At 39.4% G+C, this 19,778-nt stretch overlaps 2 protein-coding genes across 3 annotated transcripts in view; one reads left to right on the forward strand and one right to left on the reverse strand.

The window, feature by feature from the left end:
* Positions 1–2,633: 2,633 nt before the first annotated feature.
* Positions 2,634–11,278, reverse strand: LOC311270547 (uncharacterized protein). The gene is made up of 11 exons (XM_084375487.1): positions 11,210–11,278; positions 10,653–10,801; positions 10,396–10,558; positions 8,845–9,222; positions 7,646–7,927; positions 7,533–7,556; positions 7,191–7,292; positions 7,048–7,078; positions 6,594–6,643; positions 6,399–6,433; positions 2,634–3,393 (listed from the first exon to the last, which is right to left on the reverse strand). The coding sequence occupies exons 2-11, from the start codon at positions 10,653–10,655 to the stop codon at positions 3,295–3,297; spliced, it is 1,167 nt and encodes a 388-aa protein (XP_084231613.1). The 5' UTR covers positions 10,656–10,801; positions 11,210–11,278; the 3' UTR covers positions 2,634–3,294.
* Positions 11,279–14,997: 3,719 nt separating this feature from the next.
* The window catches only part of rab11fip4b (RAB11 family interacting protein 4 (class II) b), a 60,926-nt gene continuing 56,145 nt past the window's right edge, over positions 14,998–19,778 (forward strand). The window contains exon 1 of one of the 2 annotated variants that reach the window (XM_084345579.1): positions 14,998–15,376. In XM_084345579.1, the coding sequence (XP_084201705.1) occupies positions 15,224–15,376 (153 nt within the window). In that variant the 5' untranslated portion in view covers positions 14,998–15,223. The remainder of the gene's footprint in view (positions 15,377–19,778) is intronic. The other variant, XM_084345580.1, reaches the window with a different exon arrangement.

Below are 19,778 nucleotides of genomic sequence, written 5' to 3' on the forward strand. Positions count from 1 at the left end.
TGACTCATTAACAAACAAAATGACTCCCTGAGATGGAGGTAGCTGCAATATTCATAATCATCTACCTCTGTGTGTGAGAGCCAGCAGTCATGTGGCCCGGCACACGTTCCAAACTGTCAATGATCACAGCTGGATGTACTTCCAGTCTGCCATTATTTAACCAGGTTTCATACTGACGCTTTTGAAACACCTGTCAGTTTTAGTGCTTTTTCATGTTTAAATTAAATTAAACTGAATAAATTATTGGATAAAACATAGGTAAAGCATGTTTTATCTGCCCCTTTGGTAAATAAAACATGAAAAAGTGCCCTCTTAGATGCCCTTCTAGAGCTCAAAACATTGTGAAGTGCCATCTCTTCACCATAAATACATCATGACTATCTCCGTACATATGGTGCACTTTTTATTTTTCACCCCTGCCCCTCAAACATCCTGTGTCCGCCACTGTAAGAGCCCTTTGTTTATCTCAAAAGGACTCTGGTATCACTTGATCAATGTGTAAAACCACACTGGCAACTAATGTAGGCTGTGTTTTGTGTTGTCTGAATGTTTTTCGCACATACAGTCACCTTTGCAGTGAAGAGAGCAAAATGGTTAAAAGTACTGATTAGCTAATGTGTCTGAAGTGCTCAGAAAGATGGACAAAGCAACTACGTTTTTCTTTGTGATAATCTAGTGACGATGATGATTTGCTTCCCAACCTAAATCCTCACTTTAGTCCTGATTTAGTAAATTAATGGAGTACATTGCATCAGATTAAATTATGAACCCAACCTGTCTGGTAAAATGTTCAGGGTGTAGATGAAATGCCAACACCTCCCACAGTCTTAGACTTCATGTCCTACTCCTGTAGCATACAGACACAGCATGGGGTGCAATGAAAAAGGGCAATTACTGTACAATTAGTTTCGAGTTTGCGGAATGCCATTTAATAATAGACCTGATTCATACGCACACACAGAGAAGCACAGGGTGAGGCTGCCACAAGCCGGTGTGCCACTTGAACTCATCAGCATGTTGAACCTCTTATCGTTATTCTGCCTCGTATTCAAACAGATCTGCCTAATGCCATTATCTGGAGCTGAATATCTTCACTGTGTGTGCATGTGCTCGCGTGTGACCGCACAGGAAGAGCAAACTATGACTCAGACATGGATATGAGCTGGACATCATGCAGGCTTCGCAGCCCTTGAGTTCATCTACGTCTGCCCTCGCTTCTCATCTTGTTTTTGTCTGTGTGCATGAAAAAGAAATGAATAAATATCTTCCCTGTGTGCTACAGAGAGAAACCCGTGTGCTGCTTCGGAGGCCAGTGAAATGTAATAAAACTCAGTACTAATACAGAATTGGCTTCTGCTGCTTCCTGAAGTACAGTGACAGTCCTCTGCTGAGTTATTGTCCATCATAAAAACCACATAAACAGGTGTGAGGCGCATCTCCCTCCTGAGTCCATTTACCTTTTTACTTTCACTCAGTATTGAAGTCTCAGCACATTCACTTCGAATGTAGAAAGAAAATATAGATATGATGGTTCTTAGGGTTGGTGCTTTTCCCATGACCACATGGTGAAAGGTCAGCTGCACCTGTCAATGGCTGTTGTCTCACTGTGGTGACACCAGGATTGCTTGACTTCATGCACGTCACAGTCACATTGTTCCAGTGAGCACAGGACCTGCTTTGTATGCTGCACTGTAGGTGTGTTTTTGGCATTCAAATTATATCTAAACGGTGCCCTCTGCAGAATATTTAGCAAAACTACAGCTGGACAATTTCAGGAAGTGGTGTTTGCGGTCTTTCACTACACACTGTATCATACAAGTATGCCAGAATATGTGAACTATTTGAGATTCATCATCATGTGCTGGCCTCAGATTATATTTTTTATTTATTTTGTTTTATTTGTATTTAACCAGGAATAATCCCATTGAGATTAAAATGAAGGCTGCATTTGAATGGGCACCTGAGCTGGGGCGATAGCTTGTGTGATATGCTCTGATAGGTTGAAAGCAGTCTTGTCGTGTTGGGAAGGCAGGGCAGTGCAATGACGCAAAATAAAAAGAATAATCGATAATTCCCCTCAAATGCATTAAAACCAAAGTAGCAAGCCTGTTTTGAAGATGTAAGGAGTAGACAGTACAGATTTGTGTTTATATGTAGCAGTGCAAAAGTAAAAAAATGTCAGAAAAATAAATACTCGTAACGAAGTATGTGTTCCCACCTCTGGAAAGGTGCCATTGCCTCCCACATCACTCCCCTGGCCGACATCGAGTTAAGTTGTGGATTACTGTCAGCCAGCTCTACTCATTCATGTCCAGATGTTGAGATCCCATCGCAAGATGGTTGCTAGTTTATTTATTAAATCACTATTTAAATCCCCTCATTTGATCTGGGTAATTTGTTTGCTTATGTGCATTTATGTGTGTTGGTCTGTCAGTATAACTTATGACACACATGTTTATATGAATAACTTGTGTTATATGTGTGTAGATGTCATGTGTGTGTTTCTCTTTTTTCCTTGTAAAAAACTTTGCAAACTGGTTTGATACACAGAGTTCTATATAAATAAACTTTATTATTCAGAAAGAAAAAGTCTGTAGAGCTGAGGAAGTTAAAACTAAATGTGATGACTTTGGTAGGAAACACTGGAGTTAAAGAAAAAAGAGAAAGAAAAATCCAAGGCGCTCCTCTGGCAGTTTGAAATAGACATCTGACTAAAGGTTTTGTAACCTTTTTGCCAGAAGACTGCCATGGATTTTTCTTTTGTTTCACACTTTGTTATTATCATTACAATGTTAGATGTTTTGTACAAAGCTCCATACAGAGTTAAAGAATGTACAGAATGGTTTTACATTATGTCGCGAAGGTGCTGGAATGTGCTGCAAATCTGTAAATAGCGCAACGAAATCATTCGTCATATCAGTTAAAAACAGTTTGATAGGAAGATAATACGACAAAACAAACTCACTTCAGAGTCCATTTGGCAGCTGATGAAGACCCTGTGAGAGAATCTACCAAAAGAACCTTCTGGTGAGAGTGTTTTGTCATATGCTTTTTTCCAAGGTCTTTATAATAACAATAATAAAATATGTATTTAGATTCACTGACTCACTGACATGGAAAACAAATAAACTGTGTCCTGTCAAATTGTGCAATTTTACTGCTACACATGAAACAGGAACTGAGGAAATAGCCCTTCCTGTCCTGCTGTGTAACCCCAACTGATGCTACACTGATAAACTGGAATAAAAAGTGTAAACAGAGAGAGAGAGAGAGAGAGAGAGAAAACAAACTTTTCTAATGGATCGGATGGATCGGGGTTGTGAAAGTGGACAGTGAGTTCCATAAAGGGGATCTGGAGGTTGTCTCTGTAGCTGTATCCCCGCTGGCCCATTCCTGCATGTAAACACACATAAACACACATAAACACACAGGTACAAGCTGTTACAGATCTCAGCTCTCACTCCTTTACGCCCCCTTGTTGCCTGTTACTTTACCAATCCTTGATTTAATAAGAACTCTTTCGTTGGCCGAGCCTTTCCCATCAATCTCTGTTGACACTTTCAAATCCAGACTGAATCCCAATCATTGACTGTTTTACCTAATTGAGAAGGCTGTGACAGTTCTACTGTATGAGCTCTGTTTTTAAAATGACTAACCTCAACCATGTCATATTAACATCATAACCTGTGAGAATGTATGTGTGTGTACTTTTGCATGTAATAGCGAGTAGTTTCTTTTCTCTTGTTGATTTTTTTATTGACTTGTGATGTGAAGTTGAAGTATAATGTCATGTGGCATAACTCATACCACTTTTAGTGAGAGAGTATTTCATAATCTAGTATGACTTTCATCACTATCGATACATCATCATTTTCTGACATTCCCAGAACACGAGTGTGTTCTCCAGCATGATTGATCTGAAGATGAAAGACCGCTTTCAGGTGAACACTTTCCTCTGTGGGTGTCCTCCTCTTATAACCTTATCTGTTTCTTCTTCTTTGCTTCACTGTCAACATCCCTCTTTTGATTTTTTCTGATGTCACCATAACAGACACTTGTGTTTCTGCTGCACTTTCATTTAAATCAGGGCTGAAGACATTACTGTTTACTGCAGCTTTCGTATAGTGTAAGACCTTTCTGTTTTCACCAAAGCAATTTTAAGGCTTTGAACTGCACTGTAACTTTTATTTTCTCTGTGACTTTTGTTTTCTATTATTGTGCATAGGAAATCTATTCTATTTTAGCCTGCTTGCCTATTTCTTAACTTGTTTTAATGTTTTGTTTTAATGTCTATTTCTTAACTTGTTTTAATGTTTTGTTTTAATGTATTTTAAATGTTTTTATGCGCCTGTAAAGCACTTTGAGTTGCCTTGTGTCTGAATTGTGCTATACAAATAAACTTGCCTTGCCTTTCAATGTCATTGCAATTCTGCAGTAATGGAACAAAGTACATTTACTCAAGTACTTACTTAAGCACAATTTTGAGGTACAACTTTACTGAGTATTAGTAGCAGTATTGGAGGGAAAATTGTAGACTTTTACTCCTTTACATCTTTTTGATTACTTTAATTACAAGTTTCTTTGCAGATTGAAAGCTGCATCAGAGCCAAAGTTGCACATTTTAAAGGAGAACTATTATGCTTCTTATTATCACTGCTTATGTAGGTTATTGTCCATGTAAAAGGTCTTGAAAGTTCAAAAGCCCAAGTCTGTGCCAAAGGGAGCTCTTCTCTCCCACAGAAAACACTGCTCCTGATGAGCCTGAAACACCTCATCAGCAGTCCCGCCTTTAAATGCATGACTTATTAGCATTACGCCCAGTTGCCATGTTAGACATCTGCATAATTTTATATTTACAGTAGAAGTGAAGCTAACCGGAGGCTGAAAACGGGTCAAAGCCGACCAGAGATACATAGAGTGGGTCAGGCTTAGGCTATTAGGCTAATAGTTTCCATCAACTACATGAAAGCTTTACTCTATCACCACCATCGCCCAGACTCCTGAGATCCCGTCCAGTCTCCACATACTCTTAATGAAAATGCCTCATATCAACAGAGTTGAATCAACAAAGACTTTCTCTGTTGTTGTCCTCAGTAAATATTGATATTGATAGATATTAATTTGAAAGTTATTTGCAGTTGCCAATTCAAAATAAAAGTAAACTGTGTATCTCTTTGCTGTGTAGCTGCAGTATGTAAAATAACAGGAAATAATTGACAAAAATAAACCAAAAAAGGACACAGCTAAGACTTGGACACATCAGATAACATTAAGTTTCCTGGGTGTTTTCATGACAGCTGGTAGTCTTGCCATCAGCTGGATATAACAGCGTTCTGTCTTCTGAGTTGTTTGTTCAGTAACACAGAGAGAAGGAGAGAGCCTGCAGTCTAATTAGAGCTCTTCATCAAGCACGTTAATGAAAGTGATTACAACTAATGAGAGGTGGATCCAAAGCCTGCACAAGTGCTAATAAGGAATATGTGTGGGTTCACAGTGTGCTCGGTGATTGTCACTGAGTGCGTACATGTGTTCATCTGTGTGCATCCACGTATGTGTGTTCGAGTGTGTTTACAGCAAAGGGATCAGGGAAGTCAACAGTTGTTTGTCATAGAGAATCTACAGGAGAAACATCGAGGCCCCAGAAATACCAGAAATACCAGAAGAAAGGGAAAGACAGCGAGAAGAGGAGGCTGATGTCAGAAGACTGCACATGATCGGCCTTCAGCAACAGATTTCTGTGTCAAAATGAAGGCTAATGCTATTGCAAGGTATAACACGCTTAGAGGATAAGGCTGGAAATATCCTATTTTTCTGATTGTCAACAAATCCCATTAAAAGACCAAAACCAGCAATGAATTGATCCGACTAGCAGGTATTGTGTGTCCAAAGCCTGATTCCTTCATTATGATGAACATGGACATTTCTGTTAATTTTGAGTCAATCGCATACTGTACACACCATCCTGCTCCTGTAAATGCAGTATAATAAACTGTATACATTCACCCATTCATTCACCCTAACCAAGTTTACTTTGTGTCCAAACCTAATTAAACCATAAGCACGGCCGTGTCCCGGCATAAAAAATAACCTGAACCTGAAGAAACATACAGTTCAACAAATCTATGGTTCAATTAATACATCACCAAGATTTATTCTGGCAACTGGGTTGAAGACTATGTGTAATAGACAGCCTTGGGAAATCAAGTATTGAGAGATGGAACCAGCACATTGCTGGTTTCAGTCATTTGTTCACAAAAACAGAACCTTAGCCAGCCTAGTCCTTTAGTGTTGTAATAGTACAAAGGAAAAGGAAGCTATTGCTAACTTAGTCAGCGTTGATGAATCATCCAAGATTTCTTTATTAGCATTTGCAGATTCATGTATTGATTCATATTTACCTGAGAGTTGAAGCTTGTACGCCTGAGTGTAAGGTCTGCAAAACAAAACGACAGAGCATGCATGTGGTTGGTATCAGTATATCTCTTCACTTACCCATGCGATACACTGCAGTGCTTTTGAAATAATCCCAAAGAAAATAAATGACACTGAAAGAATAGACAATTAACTAGCTATAAATATTATTGTAAACTCACCAACAACATGGTCCTTGGCGTGGACTTGAGTCCAGAACTTTGCATCCTGTCTGAAACAGTTCAGCACAGCAACATTTATTCCCAAAACATAAATGTGGCAATGAAGTAATGTGTTTTATGTACCAAGTTATGTGAAAATTAACTTAATAACTGCTGCATCAGAGCTTTCAGGTTGTGGCAGAGGGATTAATAAAGTGCAACTCCTGTTTCGCTGCTGGCTATAAAACATTTTAAAACTACATATCATATTTAAGCAAAGTCTGAGCTGTTATAAACAGTCATTATGTTGCCAACTTGAGGAAAATCTGCAGTTAAAGCTGCCTCTAAATGTTGCTCATGTGTCACGGCTTTCTCAGAAAATCTCACTCACCGACGCCAAAATGATTCTGCAGATACAAACACAGTGATCATTTGCTTACTATCTAGAGACTAATAAGCACTCAAAAGACAATACCTTTTCTTCTTCTCCTCAGCTGCTGCTTTAACTTTAAAGAAGGATGACAAAAGAAGAAAGAGAGGAAATGAAACCTTTCACAAGGGAAGATAATCACGACAGTAAAATGTGTCAGTGAGGAAGTAGAGATTCATGTGAAGTACCTTTTCTACGTACAACAACAACCACGAGTGCCACCGAAAAGAGGAACAACACCACAGCGGAGAAAGACCCCAGAACGAGAGGCCAGTCAACACCAGACCCATCTGCAGACATCACACACAGATACAAAAAGGGATTGTGCAACAAATAAAATTTTTATTCATGGTTTCCGGAGCAGAAGTATGATTCAGGGAGCTACTTCGGTTGTTAAGTTGTCCGAGCTGTAAGGATATCCATCACTGATCAGAAAGTGTGACATTTTTTTAGTCTTTCAATTCCTTCTGCTCGATATTCACATTACTTCAAATATCACATGAAATAATGACGTGGTATTGTACGCCTACCTTGTGATGGCAGAGTAGGGATTCCTGGAAGATGAGAAAAGAGCAAACAGTCACATTTCTTGTTAGATTAACTAAATCATACACACACATACAGAACAACTTTAAATCTGCACCTCTGGTTACAGCCAAAGGGAGGCTGCGCTCAGAGCTGCTCCATTTCTTCCCCAGGAGGACACTGTACTGGCACTGGTACAAAGCCACTGGTGTTTCCTGGACTGGCACTGGAAAGGTGGCCTGATGGTGGATCAAGGTGGCATGGTGAGTGGCGACAAGCAATTCATTATCGGCAAGGTAGAGGGAGAAGACAGCACCGGGGTAGGCAGGAGACCCCGTGCAGAGCAAATGCCACACGTCTGTCTGCTGCTGGAGAACAAGGGTAGGCACCGGCAACGCATCTGGGAAGGAAAGCGGAAAGAGAGTGAAATGTGCTGCCATGTGTATCAATTAATCATTAAAGTAATCTCTAGTAAAAAAAAATCACTAGTACTACAGTAACTAAAAAAAAAGCAATATATTGACTGACGAACAAATCAGCAGATAAGTGCATCAATAATTGCAAATGTAAATAAAAGAAATACTTTTTAGCTTTTCCAATTTCTGTAAAGCACTGCAACACTTTCCAGTTCTGTTGATAAATTAATTCACCTTCTCTGCTCATTTTAAAGGTTTTAAAGACAGCGATTGGTACACTTTTTTTCTTCTAATCTGCATCATAATAATAGAAGAAAATCATTTCTAAACTAAAAACAATATTTAAGAGAAGACAAACATCCCAGATCAATGAAATATATAAATATATTTTGAGGAATGCAAAGAAAAACAACTACAAAAACAGCTTAGCGTTAAGATGCATAAATGCATAAATAAATGGGGTAGCAAGGTCAATCTTAACAAGGATGTTGTGCAAGAGTTGACGGGCCCTCGCTGCTACCCAATCGGCAGAATAAATGTTGGCATAGTACGTTTCTGCAAAACCCAGACATGTTTAAATTTTATGTTGTGACAAAATTGTGTTAAGATCTTGTTAGGTTTAGGCATAAAAACCATTGGTTAGGTTAAGGAAAAGATAATGTTTTGGGTTTAAACACCAGCTTTTGTACTCACAAAAGTCTGTTCTCTGCTGCTTTGCATCATCTCACATCTCACATCAGCTCATATAGATGTCATCTGAACTATGTCACTTTACCTGTGTTGCAGGAAAATGTTGTTATATTAAACATAGACATTCAATGTATCTTTGGTCTACAGAAACTTACATTGCCAACATTTTATTCAAAGCACTGAGTAGGGGCTCTAAGCGCGACATCCTCACCTGTAACTGTGATTTGAATCATGTTGCTGACAGTTGAATTAACCAGTCCTCTCCTTTTGGTGATCTGGTAGAGGCAGGTGTACTCGCCTTCCTCTCCTCCCCTCACTGGCCCAACAGTGAAGACTCCCGGCTGGGGTTCACGGTTTGACACCGGGCTGGTTGAGATAATGGATGTCGTCCCTGATCCCTCGGCAGTCCTCAGCAAAAGGAAGGCCACCGGTTTGTTTTTAGAGGTAGACTGGGACTGAGGCCCGGAAAGAAGGGTGGGGACCGAGCAGCTGAAGGAGAGTGTGGCCCCACGTTTTACCACACCAGTCGAGGGCTGCACAGACAAGACCGGAGGAGGGAAAGAGGGTGTGGAGCGAGTAGGGGCAGGATCTGGAGAAGTACAGAAAGGAAGAGGAAAATGAGACAATTATCGCTATAATTCTGTGGTATTATTACTTTAATGAATTGCATTCAAAGGCACAACTTCTTTTATTCAACCTTAACTTAAACCCCCAGCATTTACGATTGGAAGTATTGTTGGTGCCAAGACAAACAGATCGCTTTCCGTTTTACTCAGGGTAGCAGCTACCAACAACACATGACCAACACATGACAAAATATGAGTTTATTCATATATTTAGTCTATACTGGAGACTTGAAAGCAGATGGAAATGGTGGCAGGCTTCCAGCCTGGCTTTAATGCCTCTCAGCCTACATTTTCCTGGGAGATTTACAGTAGTTCCCAGTGACAGACAGAGTTGCATAGTGAAAACAGGGTTGACAAGGAACCAATCTAAATGCTATCATATTGTGTGTACTTCAAAATGATGAATTAAGGCAAAAACCTTGTATTTTGTGCATTTAAACTTGGAAATACATTGAGTTATAGACCTTATTTATAATATAGGCAGGTGGAAAAATGGACAGACTGGCACAGACACCAAGAAACACAAATTGAAAACTTAGATAAAAATGGCAATATAAAGTAAAAAATAGTCAAAAGCCAGATTACTTAAGATAACTTTCAGAGTAGATACAGCAGTTCAAATTTCAAAACAAATGAATCAACCAACACACAAACAGCTTGAGGTGAAACAAGATCAAATTTGAGATTATAATTCATAAAAAAACGAAAAGAAGATATTGCTACCAACCTTGGCTCGCCACAGTTGCTAGCCAAACTTCCTATAATAACCGTCAACAACTGGAAGCCAATACACATTGTGTTTGATGTTTGTTTCTGTCTGTGTGGGTGTGTGGTTTCTATATGAAGGGCAGGATGTAACACCACTGCACACACCCACAGAGCGGAGGACAATAAGAAACCACAGAAAGCACCTGCATGCAGCAGTGTGTTCGGGGGGTTGGAGAGGAGCGGATGGGAGTGTTTATTGTTTTATACCACATGTAGAATCAAGATTAGGTGAAGATTGAACAGATAAACCCCACAAACGTTAATCCGTTGAGACCACATCTCCTCTCTGATTTGTCCTGTATTAGATCCTTTTAAATTTATAATGTAAAAGTGTATGTAATAGGTTGAAATGCGAGTAATACAGACACCTTTTTGGTGCTCCAGCTCCAAATAGGGACTGAAGGCGCTGTAACGACCCTCCTGGTTCATGTACAGACAGCAGAAGAGTTCACGCTGGACTGAAGCCTCTGCGTTTACCCTCACAGTGAACTGGACCTCCTCAGCAACAGACTGCAGCTCCTGAGAGTGCACCTCAATGAATGAAGAGAAATACGGAGAATAAATACAATCACAGGATACAAAACACGACAGAAAAAACACACACATCCTCAAAAAGTTAAAGTACCATGTCTCTGTATCGGTACAATTTGAATAGAACCCCATGGTGGCCCTCTGGTGCCCGGCACACCAGAACCACTGAGTCCCCTGACCTCGAATAGATGTTAAGTTCAGGTGCCGGAAGAGGGGGAGACGAAGTGGAAGCTGATAGTCTTCCTAAACAAGAGAGAGAAAGGTATAACAAAGGCTACATACTTGAGTTTCACAAATTCCTTTTGAGCTGGAGCAACAGTGCAGCTGTGAAGCAGCTGTGATTGCTACATGTGGTGACGCTCAGTTTGTACCAAGCTGGTGATTGCAGCTGATGAGAAAATTCAAAAAGGAACATGAAGCTCGAAATAGAGATGTTGCCTGTCACTTGAATATTTAGTACATTTACAACAGCCAGAATTATTTGCGTTAATGGTCACATGTTCATGGCCATTTTCTCTATTGTTTATATCTTCTCAATGACAAAAACATCAATAAATACGTATTTCTAGTTGAAACTTATATTTTTTTAAGCTGTAAGACAAAACAAAAAGAAAAAAATATGTTTGGGAACAGCTCTAGTATGATGCTTACCGCAAAGCTGTAGAGAAGTAAATAGCAGAGTGTATATCCAAAGTGATTGTCCGCCACTTACAACCTGCATCTTCGACACAAGAAGAAGACTGAATGGTTGGAGTAAGAACGCTCTCTCTTTCTCTATCCCTCCTTCTCTCCACCACCCCTCCCTCTCTCTGTCTGTTTTTTTAATATGTGTGACATCCTCTTGAAGACAGAACGGTGGGGGAAGTGGAACCTGTAAACACACTTCCTTTTTTGGAGTCCACGGGTCACATAACATGTTATGATAAGAATAAATAGCTGCAGGCCTGCGTCTCACAAACCCACGATTAAGAAATGTTTCTGTGTCAATAAATTAATCGGGACACAGAAAATTGAAAGATGAGAAAAGAAGTGAGAATGTTCCTCGACAAGTCTCCTGGTGCCATCAGGATGTGATAGATGTGCTTGATAATAAGCTACTTTTAAGATCTCTTGAAACACATCCACTGTCATCTCCATTGAATTAAAGTTGTGCTGAAATTCAACACCAGTGAGAAAAGATGTTACTGACACATTAGTTTAATTTTCTGTGATACAATATGTCAGTCTGACACTAAGTTTTTTTAATTATTGTGAGTGAATGTTTGATTCCAGAAGATTATTTAACTAGCAATAGACAACTGACAATTATTAAGTGTCAATTTGCTTCCACTTATCATTTTGGATTAAAAATCAAAGTAACGGCTGTAGAAAAATGACACCATTCACATATGGATTACCTATAAACCTCGCTTTCTGCCTGTCATCAGGCTGGATTTTTCCCGCAAAGGATGAAGCTCAAAGGAAGCATGTCTGATATTGCACATCTGAAACAGGAAGAGGCATTGTTTTCCCTGGTCGCTAACCCCAGGTAACGGTGAAAGTGTGTTCCCCGGATGATTTCTGTCCCCCCTTGCACCTGGGACGAATTTATTAGTCTACACAAAAGAGCAAAATCTGAGATGAAAAAACCTCTGCAGATGATAGAAGAAAAGAGAAATCGGACAACAGTGACCAAGAATTAGGTCATTGTTGGACGGAACAAGATGTTTATAAACTGTATCAACAACTCCAAAGTTGAGTCTCTGGGAGGCAGAAGTAGTTTAGTTTGAACAACAGAAGGACTTTCAATCTCAAGCTCAAAGAAAGGATTGAAGTGCACATAATACATTAAATTGATCTCAGTGTGGTAAATATTCCTCAAGACGATGAGGCATTTAAATCAAATTAGTCTGAGAACATTACTCCACTAGCACCCAGAAAAAGTAGGGATTTGGATTTCATTATCCATTCACCAAAAAGGAAATTGGCTCTTCAGTATTTCACTGACATCAAAGTCAGTTATAGAGGAGTAAATCTCATCTATCATAAAAAATGTGCTGATCCTTTGGTGCCGATTACTTATTCTTTGTGAGTCTACTACGAGTGTGATCAGGTGAAATAAAACATTATATATAAAATATATTATAAGCATTTGAGACTGGATTGAACAGGACTACTTTATAGAAAGTTCCCCTTTCTTTTCTCAGAATTAACATTTTGTAAGTGCTCTTTGAAATGTGTCATATTCCCACCAAATATACAAACAAGCATGTAAAGTACAGGGAAGCGAATACAATGACTCACGAGAAAAACAACTGGTGGTTTATTATATGAGAGAAGATGAGTTATTCAAAAAAATGCCACCTCTGAATCATTTTCTAAATAAAACACAAAATCCCCATTTTAACCATGATTATTCACAGGAGGGTGTAAAAGAAGAGACGTTTCTTTAGAGTTGACATAAAAGACATGAGAATTATTCCAATCATTTTACAGGACAACACAAAATAGGATGTTTTTCACAGAATGTAGCTCAGTGTGTCCTCACAAATCAGTAACTTTACATCATACAGTATACTTTGTATGTGATCGAGGAACTGGTGCTTTCTGTTCCTCTCTCTTATCAAAGGAGACCTCTGAGGCTTTCTCGTTTTTTCCCCACTTCCCTTCAGTGTTTCATAGTAGTTCTTGCACATGAAAAAGATCTTGAAATTTAAAAAGGTTCACACCAACAGAAGCTCCTCTCTCCCACAGTAAACGCTGGTCCTGAAACGCCTTGTCAGCAGTCCCACCTTTAATTCCATGACTTTGTGACATCACATTGTGTCACCATGTCACACATTCGCATAATTTATGCCTAGCGTCTAGTTTGATTCGTAAGAATTGAGTTAGAACAGCTGCTCTCTTGATCTGTTGATTATGAGTCAGGCTTGTGTGAGCTGACCAGTCAGAGCAGGCTGGGTATGTGGGCTGAAAAACAGAGCATTTCAGAGAGAGGGGGGGATACAGTGCTGCAGCAGTGGACAGCATAAGAAAACTGGTGGGTTTTTTGAGCATTAAAGCATGTAAACCTATTCTAGTAGTAACCCAAAATAAAATGATAAACCTGAAAATCAGCATTATATGTCTCCATTAACATTATTCACCTTTCAACACTGTCTCTGATAAGATGCCAAAATAAAGTGTGTTGAGAAATACAGCCATGGACGCAAATAGACAGGAGGAAGTAAGATAGATTTAAAAACCACGACCTCAGCTCTATAAAATGCCTTTTCATTTTCCGTTTTCCTGAGAAATGTTAACTAATGTTCGCTAACGAAACCGATTCACATACAGCTGTTGCTGTGCATTCATGACATCACAAAGATTCTTGGCCTGTTTTGGGCATTTTAAATACCTCAACAAACACAGTGACGTGACAGCGAAATATATTTGAACAAAATCTCTTAGATGCATCAGGAGCTCAACCGTGGAACACCTAAAGACATAGCAAAGGATATTAGGACAAGATTTCTTTGTCACAAACAATTTCCAGATTTGGAAGAGGCACAGAGAAAATTGCAGATGGTTTTGGTGATGTAAGAGGTGCATTGATCAAAAAAGAACATCAACATCATCAACAATGCAGACCTTGGTTAAAAATAAAAACAGTGCTAGTTCGGAGGTGTTGTCAACTGGGTCTGTTGTGAGAGAACACGTCGACAATGAGTTTAAATGTGTTTGTTTGATAATGCGACACTAAAGCAGGATATTCACTTACGGGTAGGCAAGACTTTGAAGTCCCTGTATTAAGCATTTATAAGCTTAATAAATATTTACTAAAAGGTTTATAACACACTTTAATAGCGTTGTAAGCAGATATGAGTGTTTGCCAACAACTTGAACTCCTAATATGGGTACACATACATAGAGGAGTGGTTTATAAACAGATAATGAATGTCAACATAAAATAACAGTTCTAATCATATACATGCTGAATATGGCGTGGTCAATAATCTCCAGACCCTCTCCTCTTTAAGCTTGAGTTAAAATCTAGTTTTAAGATGTTTGATTATTTCAGTTTACGCATTCCTGTATAAAAGTGTGTTTAACAAAGTAAAACAGGGGTTAGTAGGGCTCAACACTTTTGAAAGGAGCTGAGAGAGCTTACCTCAACTGCATTTTGAATTCAACTAATATCAACGACTCAATGAGGGCAAAGACAGTCTGGATCACTTTTCACACTTCTGCAAATCTGTTAACTGACCTTGTTTAACCCTGACTTCTTTATTGTGGTCAGGTGTTGTGTGAATGAATGGCAGGGTGTAGCTCAGAATGTGGTTTAAACTCCTGATTTTGGTCCATATTACTGCGCATCATTGCTATGGTAACGAGCTTTTCTCCAAACACTTCAATGGAGGTGAAAATGTGATGACAAACTGAGTGGGAAGTGAAAAGTGTTTTTCTACACATAGCTGCTGATGAAAAGCTGCTGCTCTGTGTTTCTCCTCTCTTCCGGGTCGTCACCTGTCCTCCGTCCATCAGCACTCAGCATCACTCCTCCTCTCGCGCGCAGCACCAGCAGCATCCACGAGCTCCTCTCGTGACACGCGCGCAGCTCGAGCTGCTCCTAAACAAACATGGTGCCGTCGAGAGTCACGTCGGGGTGAAACATCCCGAAAGAGGAAGAAGAGAGCAAAAAAAGAGATGGGTGAAAACTTGATTCGTGAGCAGGAGCATCTGCTGACTTTTGTGAGGAAACTCAAAGAGGTGTTCGACGTGTGTGACGAGGACTCGGACGGTTTCATCCGCCCCGAACACTTGGTGCAGCTCGGTTCTCAGTTCGGTCAGGCAGAACAGGTGAGAACATTTTTTCCTGGACACTTTATCGTCCTTTTCACAAACGATAGACTATTACAGTGAAGTAAGGTGCTCGGCTATAGCCTGTTGTTTTCTGAAACTTCATAGACAACTGAAACTCGCCTGTCTTGCTACTTCATGTTATGTGATGAAAAGGCTGACTCGAAGTTCCACCTTTATTTTGACTCATGATGCAATTTGGGAAGAGCTCATTTGAACCTGCTGCAGAGGAGGTTCATAAGTAGGCTACATGTTTTCAGCTTGGAGCCTTAAAGCAGAGCTACATTAGTGTTGTGTCAGAGGCAACAGATCAACATACATAGAAGGGTATCCATAATAGAAATCCATTATTATATTCATTTGGCATAATCCAGCAATAAAAGGGGATGAAGCTGACATGTAAATAATAACTTTGAAGCGAACTGGCCTAGCAGAGGACTGCAACTCAGTGAAGAGGGGAGGATAGATAAAGTTGGATAAATGTGCCACACAGATACTGTATCTTTGGGGCAATGCTGTTAAGTAGTAAAAACCAGCCAATATCCTCTATAAACTGAATATATCCATGTACATACATTATTTTGCAATGATCTCACAAATGTGGTCATCAAATTGTGACAAGGTGTAGTAATGGAGGCTGGATATTTTACAGTTTAAATGACTGGTGGTTTGTTGTACATGCAGAGCCTTCATGTCACTCACAAGCAACAAACACCCATGTATTCAAAAACCCTTAAATCTGACTAAATTATGTGATATTAGACAGACTTTTCTTGTAGATCAGTCACAGAAAATGAGAACTGAGTGAGTTTTGCTTGTGTATGAAGCAGAGACAATTGTAGCATGACGTGTTTAAGCTAGTTTGACTTAATTTACATTGTACATTCAGTGAACGTCTAGGCATTTATCCAGCAGCGAGTTCTGACAAGTTCTTCTCAGCAACGTAATGTCACATGTTTACTAAATAACACTTCTTTAATGACCACATTTAAGGGATCTCACTGAAAAGTTTTGTTTCAGGTTTTTTTAAACTCTAAAAAACCTACATAAAGTGCTATAAAACGTATATCCCTAACACGTTACATCTGAAGTGTGTTTAAACTTAAACTGGTGACCTGTTCAGGATGGGTGTATCCTGCCTCTCACCCAGTCTGTGCTGACTGAGACTCTTATCAGGATCAGCAGTTTAGAAGATGCTTGGTGTATGAATGTATTTCGGACCGAAAAAGGAAATCCAAGTGTGATTTATTGATTTTCTACACACATTTTGCTTCACTCAAATCCCTGCTTGAGAATGTTGTTTGTTACCAGGAGAGACTGTCCCAAGTCTGAGGCCAAACTGTGGTTGTACTGGGCTTTTGATATTAGTATTGGTACTGTAACTGATGAAACAAACACTAAAATCTGTATGTCATTTGTGGATAATCCAAGCTTAAAAACTCTTTCAGTTAAATCATTTTTCTCTTAAGTTTTCCCAACAGGCCTTGAATCCAGATGCTGTTTGTGGAACATACCCTTGACATATAGATCTTCTGTGATGAATAAGGGTGAATTATTGGCTGTATATTAGATGTTTTTTATCAGTGCGTGTGTCACAGCTGACGTGCCTCTCTGTGTCTCACTGCTTGTCAGGGTAATTGAACACTGTCGCTGATTGGCTCCCCAGTGTTGTGTTGCTCGTCAGCAGGAACATTGTGGAGGCGCTGATTAGCTCTCGGGGGAAGCTTTTCACTGACCTGGGAAATGGGTTGAAGTGGATGCAATTTATATCTCAAAGAACTATGTTAGTAGATCCTATGTAGCATAATGCAACACACGTTACACTCCACAGTGCACCAAATTACCATTTTTATTCGTTTTTGATTATTATTCATACAGGATAACTTTGTTTTAATGATCCAGGAATAGGTATAAGATTCTTGTATAGAAACTAATTCAGAATTCACACAACAAAACATTATATATTTGGTGATGATCATGTGACCTAATTAAGACTGTGTACAGAAAAAACTCATCTATCTGATGTACTGTATGAAGCAGTTTCCTAGTTTCACTGCATGCGTTGCCCTTTCATGTCATTGTCCTATATGAGCAAATCCCACCGGCTGCTTCGTGACAACCTGACCTACTATTGCACACAGTGGGTGACACTCTTCTCCCAGTAGTACAGTCACATGCAAACGTGCACATACGTTCACATAATCCTACAGTAATCCCTCTGTCCTCTTTTCTATACCCTTTATTTCACCTTTAAAAAGTCAGAAACCGTTATCTAGACTGTCAACAGTCTTCAACAGGACCGGCTGAGTTATCTGAATCTGTTAAAATGGGTTTTATCCAAATAGATGAATAGATTAGAACAGATAGATGTATGTCCTAACCTCAATTTAAAAGACCTCAAAATGCTTTAATCAGCTGTACTACAAATGTGACCGAGTTGCCAGGATGATAGTTACAAGAACATGAGATGAACTTTGTGAGTGTGTGTGCTATTTGTTGTAATAATACGCAAGGCAGTATTTCATGAATGTTCCTGTAGTACTATGTCTACCTCAGTTGTTTCTCTAACCTGCAAAAACCCTGAAGTTGTTTCAGCCACAGACCAATGCTAAAATTAGTCCTGTTAAAATTGAAATGGCTGTGGGTAGCTTGCAAAGAGAGTAATGCATTATTCAGCCATGGTGCAGAGTGCTTAAAGGCAGCAGCTCTCTTCAGTGATGATGTGAATGTGGGTAAGTTCATGAGTCAGGATCTGCATGTACTTTGAATACTCCCGTTATACATATGTGTGAAATTGCACCTGATACACGTTACTTTATTAAACCATCCCACTACCCTCGGTCTTGGCTCAGGTTGAAAGTTATTTACAGATATATTTTTTTTATTGTGGGAAATTTTGCGTCAGTGAGGGCCTACGGACGATGAAGTTATATTGTCTGTCTGTTGGTTTTTCAGTAGCTCTGTGAATAAGACAGCTACCAGCCAAATATCCATGTTTTAATGGTTCCCAGAGGAATACTCTCTAATGATTGTTGGGACCTTTTGCACTTTTATCTTGTGTCGTTATTGGAACAAATTTTCCACTATTACTCAAGAATATATCAAAGTTTCATGGGCCCACAAAAGATGATTCCAGTCTATTTTGGACATCTGTGCCTCACCATCAGGCCAGATGCACATTTACATATGCTGATCTAATAAGAAGATTGCCTTTACTTGGCTGGGCACAAACTCCCAAACTCTTGATTGTAACGACTTCTATACTGTCAATATCTAGACTACTCTACTACTCTACTCTAATATTAAATATTAAATATTATGTTGTCTGACACAATCACTAGGTGCAATGTAATAATAATTGCAGACACCATTGTGGCTATAGGCTGGTTTTCAAGGTGATAAAGGCAGTAAACTGTCACATATTGTTGGGGTTATAATCCTACAAGGTTATGTATTTTAACATCCCTTGTGACATTTGTTTGCAAGGCATCGCATAGAAGATGCTCTGAAGTAAAATTAAAATTTGTGTTTGAAAAAAGTTTCTGCCGTTCTGTTTGAGAGAGATAAGTTGGTGTTAATATACAGCGTGGCATGCATGGTGTAGCTCTGCATTTCAAAGACCATACAGAGATGTTTGCATCAATAATGAAAAGAGAGGATAGTTGCAGCATGGCCGAATACTCTGTCTTTAAACTATCATGCTTAATATGGCTATAATGATATAACACTCTTTGCAGCAGTGTGCAACTCTGAAAGGAGCCTTGGTGCGATGAGTCATGTACTGATGACAGGTTTGTACACTTCAGACACCTCTCTGTCCGTGAAACCAACTGGTGTAATGGTGAAGGTGGGAGGCACAGACCTCACACATGCACACAATCACACTTGTGTGATATCTATACAAGTAGCTGAAGGTTTCTTGACTACACAGGTATTTTTTCAATAGCCTGCTGCCACCGATAGGTGTAACTGGGTTTTTGAACAGACAATAGCCATTTTTCACAGTAGGCATTTTGAGTTGGTGTTGCAACAAAAGCACACCTGTAGCTAATAACACTATCAACGAATGCTCTCTTCTGTTAAGCCAGTGGCATGCCTACATTTGTTGGGGTCGACAAACATGTTTTCTTATATTTGGAGAACAAGATTTGTTGTCCAGGGTATCTCTGCACCACTACAGTGTGTCATTATAATGCTGTTTTTCTTTTGCCTTTACCAATACATTTTTAGCCTTTTGTGATTTGGATATTGAGCTTCACTGAAATCAAGGCAGCAGACTAAGTTTTCATCACTGGTTGCACTGGTGCGCCTACCATTTTCATTTAGGTCCTGCCAATAATACAATTTAATTTCTTAGCAAATTATGTACATTATTTTAAACAGGAATACATTTGTTCAAAGG

Source organism: Pagrus pagrus (assembly GCF_965226575.1).
Source record: "Pagrus pagrus genome assembly, chromosome: 2".
NCBI classification, from domain to species: domain Eukaryota; kingdom Metazoa; phylum Chordata; class Actinopteri; order Spariformes; family Sparidae; genus Pagrus; species Pagrus pagrus.

Excerpts from the sequence above, each read along its gene's own strand:
- LOC311270547 (XM_084375487.1), bottom strand. Across the intron at positions 7,079-7,190 it reads TGTTGTTGTACGTAGAAAAG|TTAAAGCAGCAGCTGAGGAG; the intron begins GTACTTCACATG and ends CCTTCTTTAAAG. Across the intron at positions 6,434-6,593 it reads CGCCAAGGACCATGTTGTTG|ACCTTACACTCAGGCGTACA; the intron begins GTGAGTTTACAA and ends TTTGTTTTGCAG.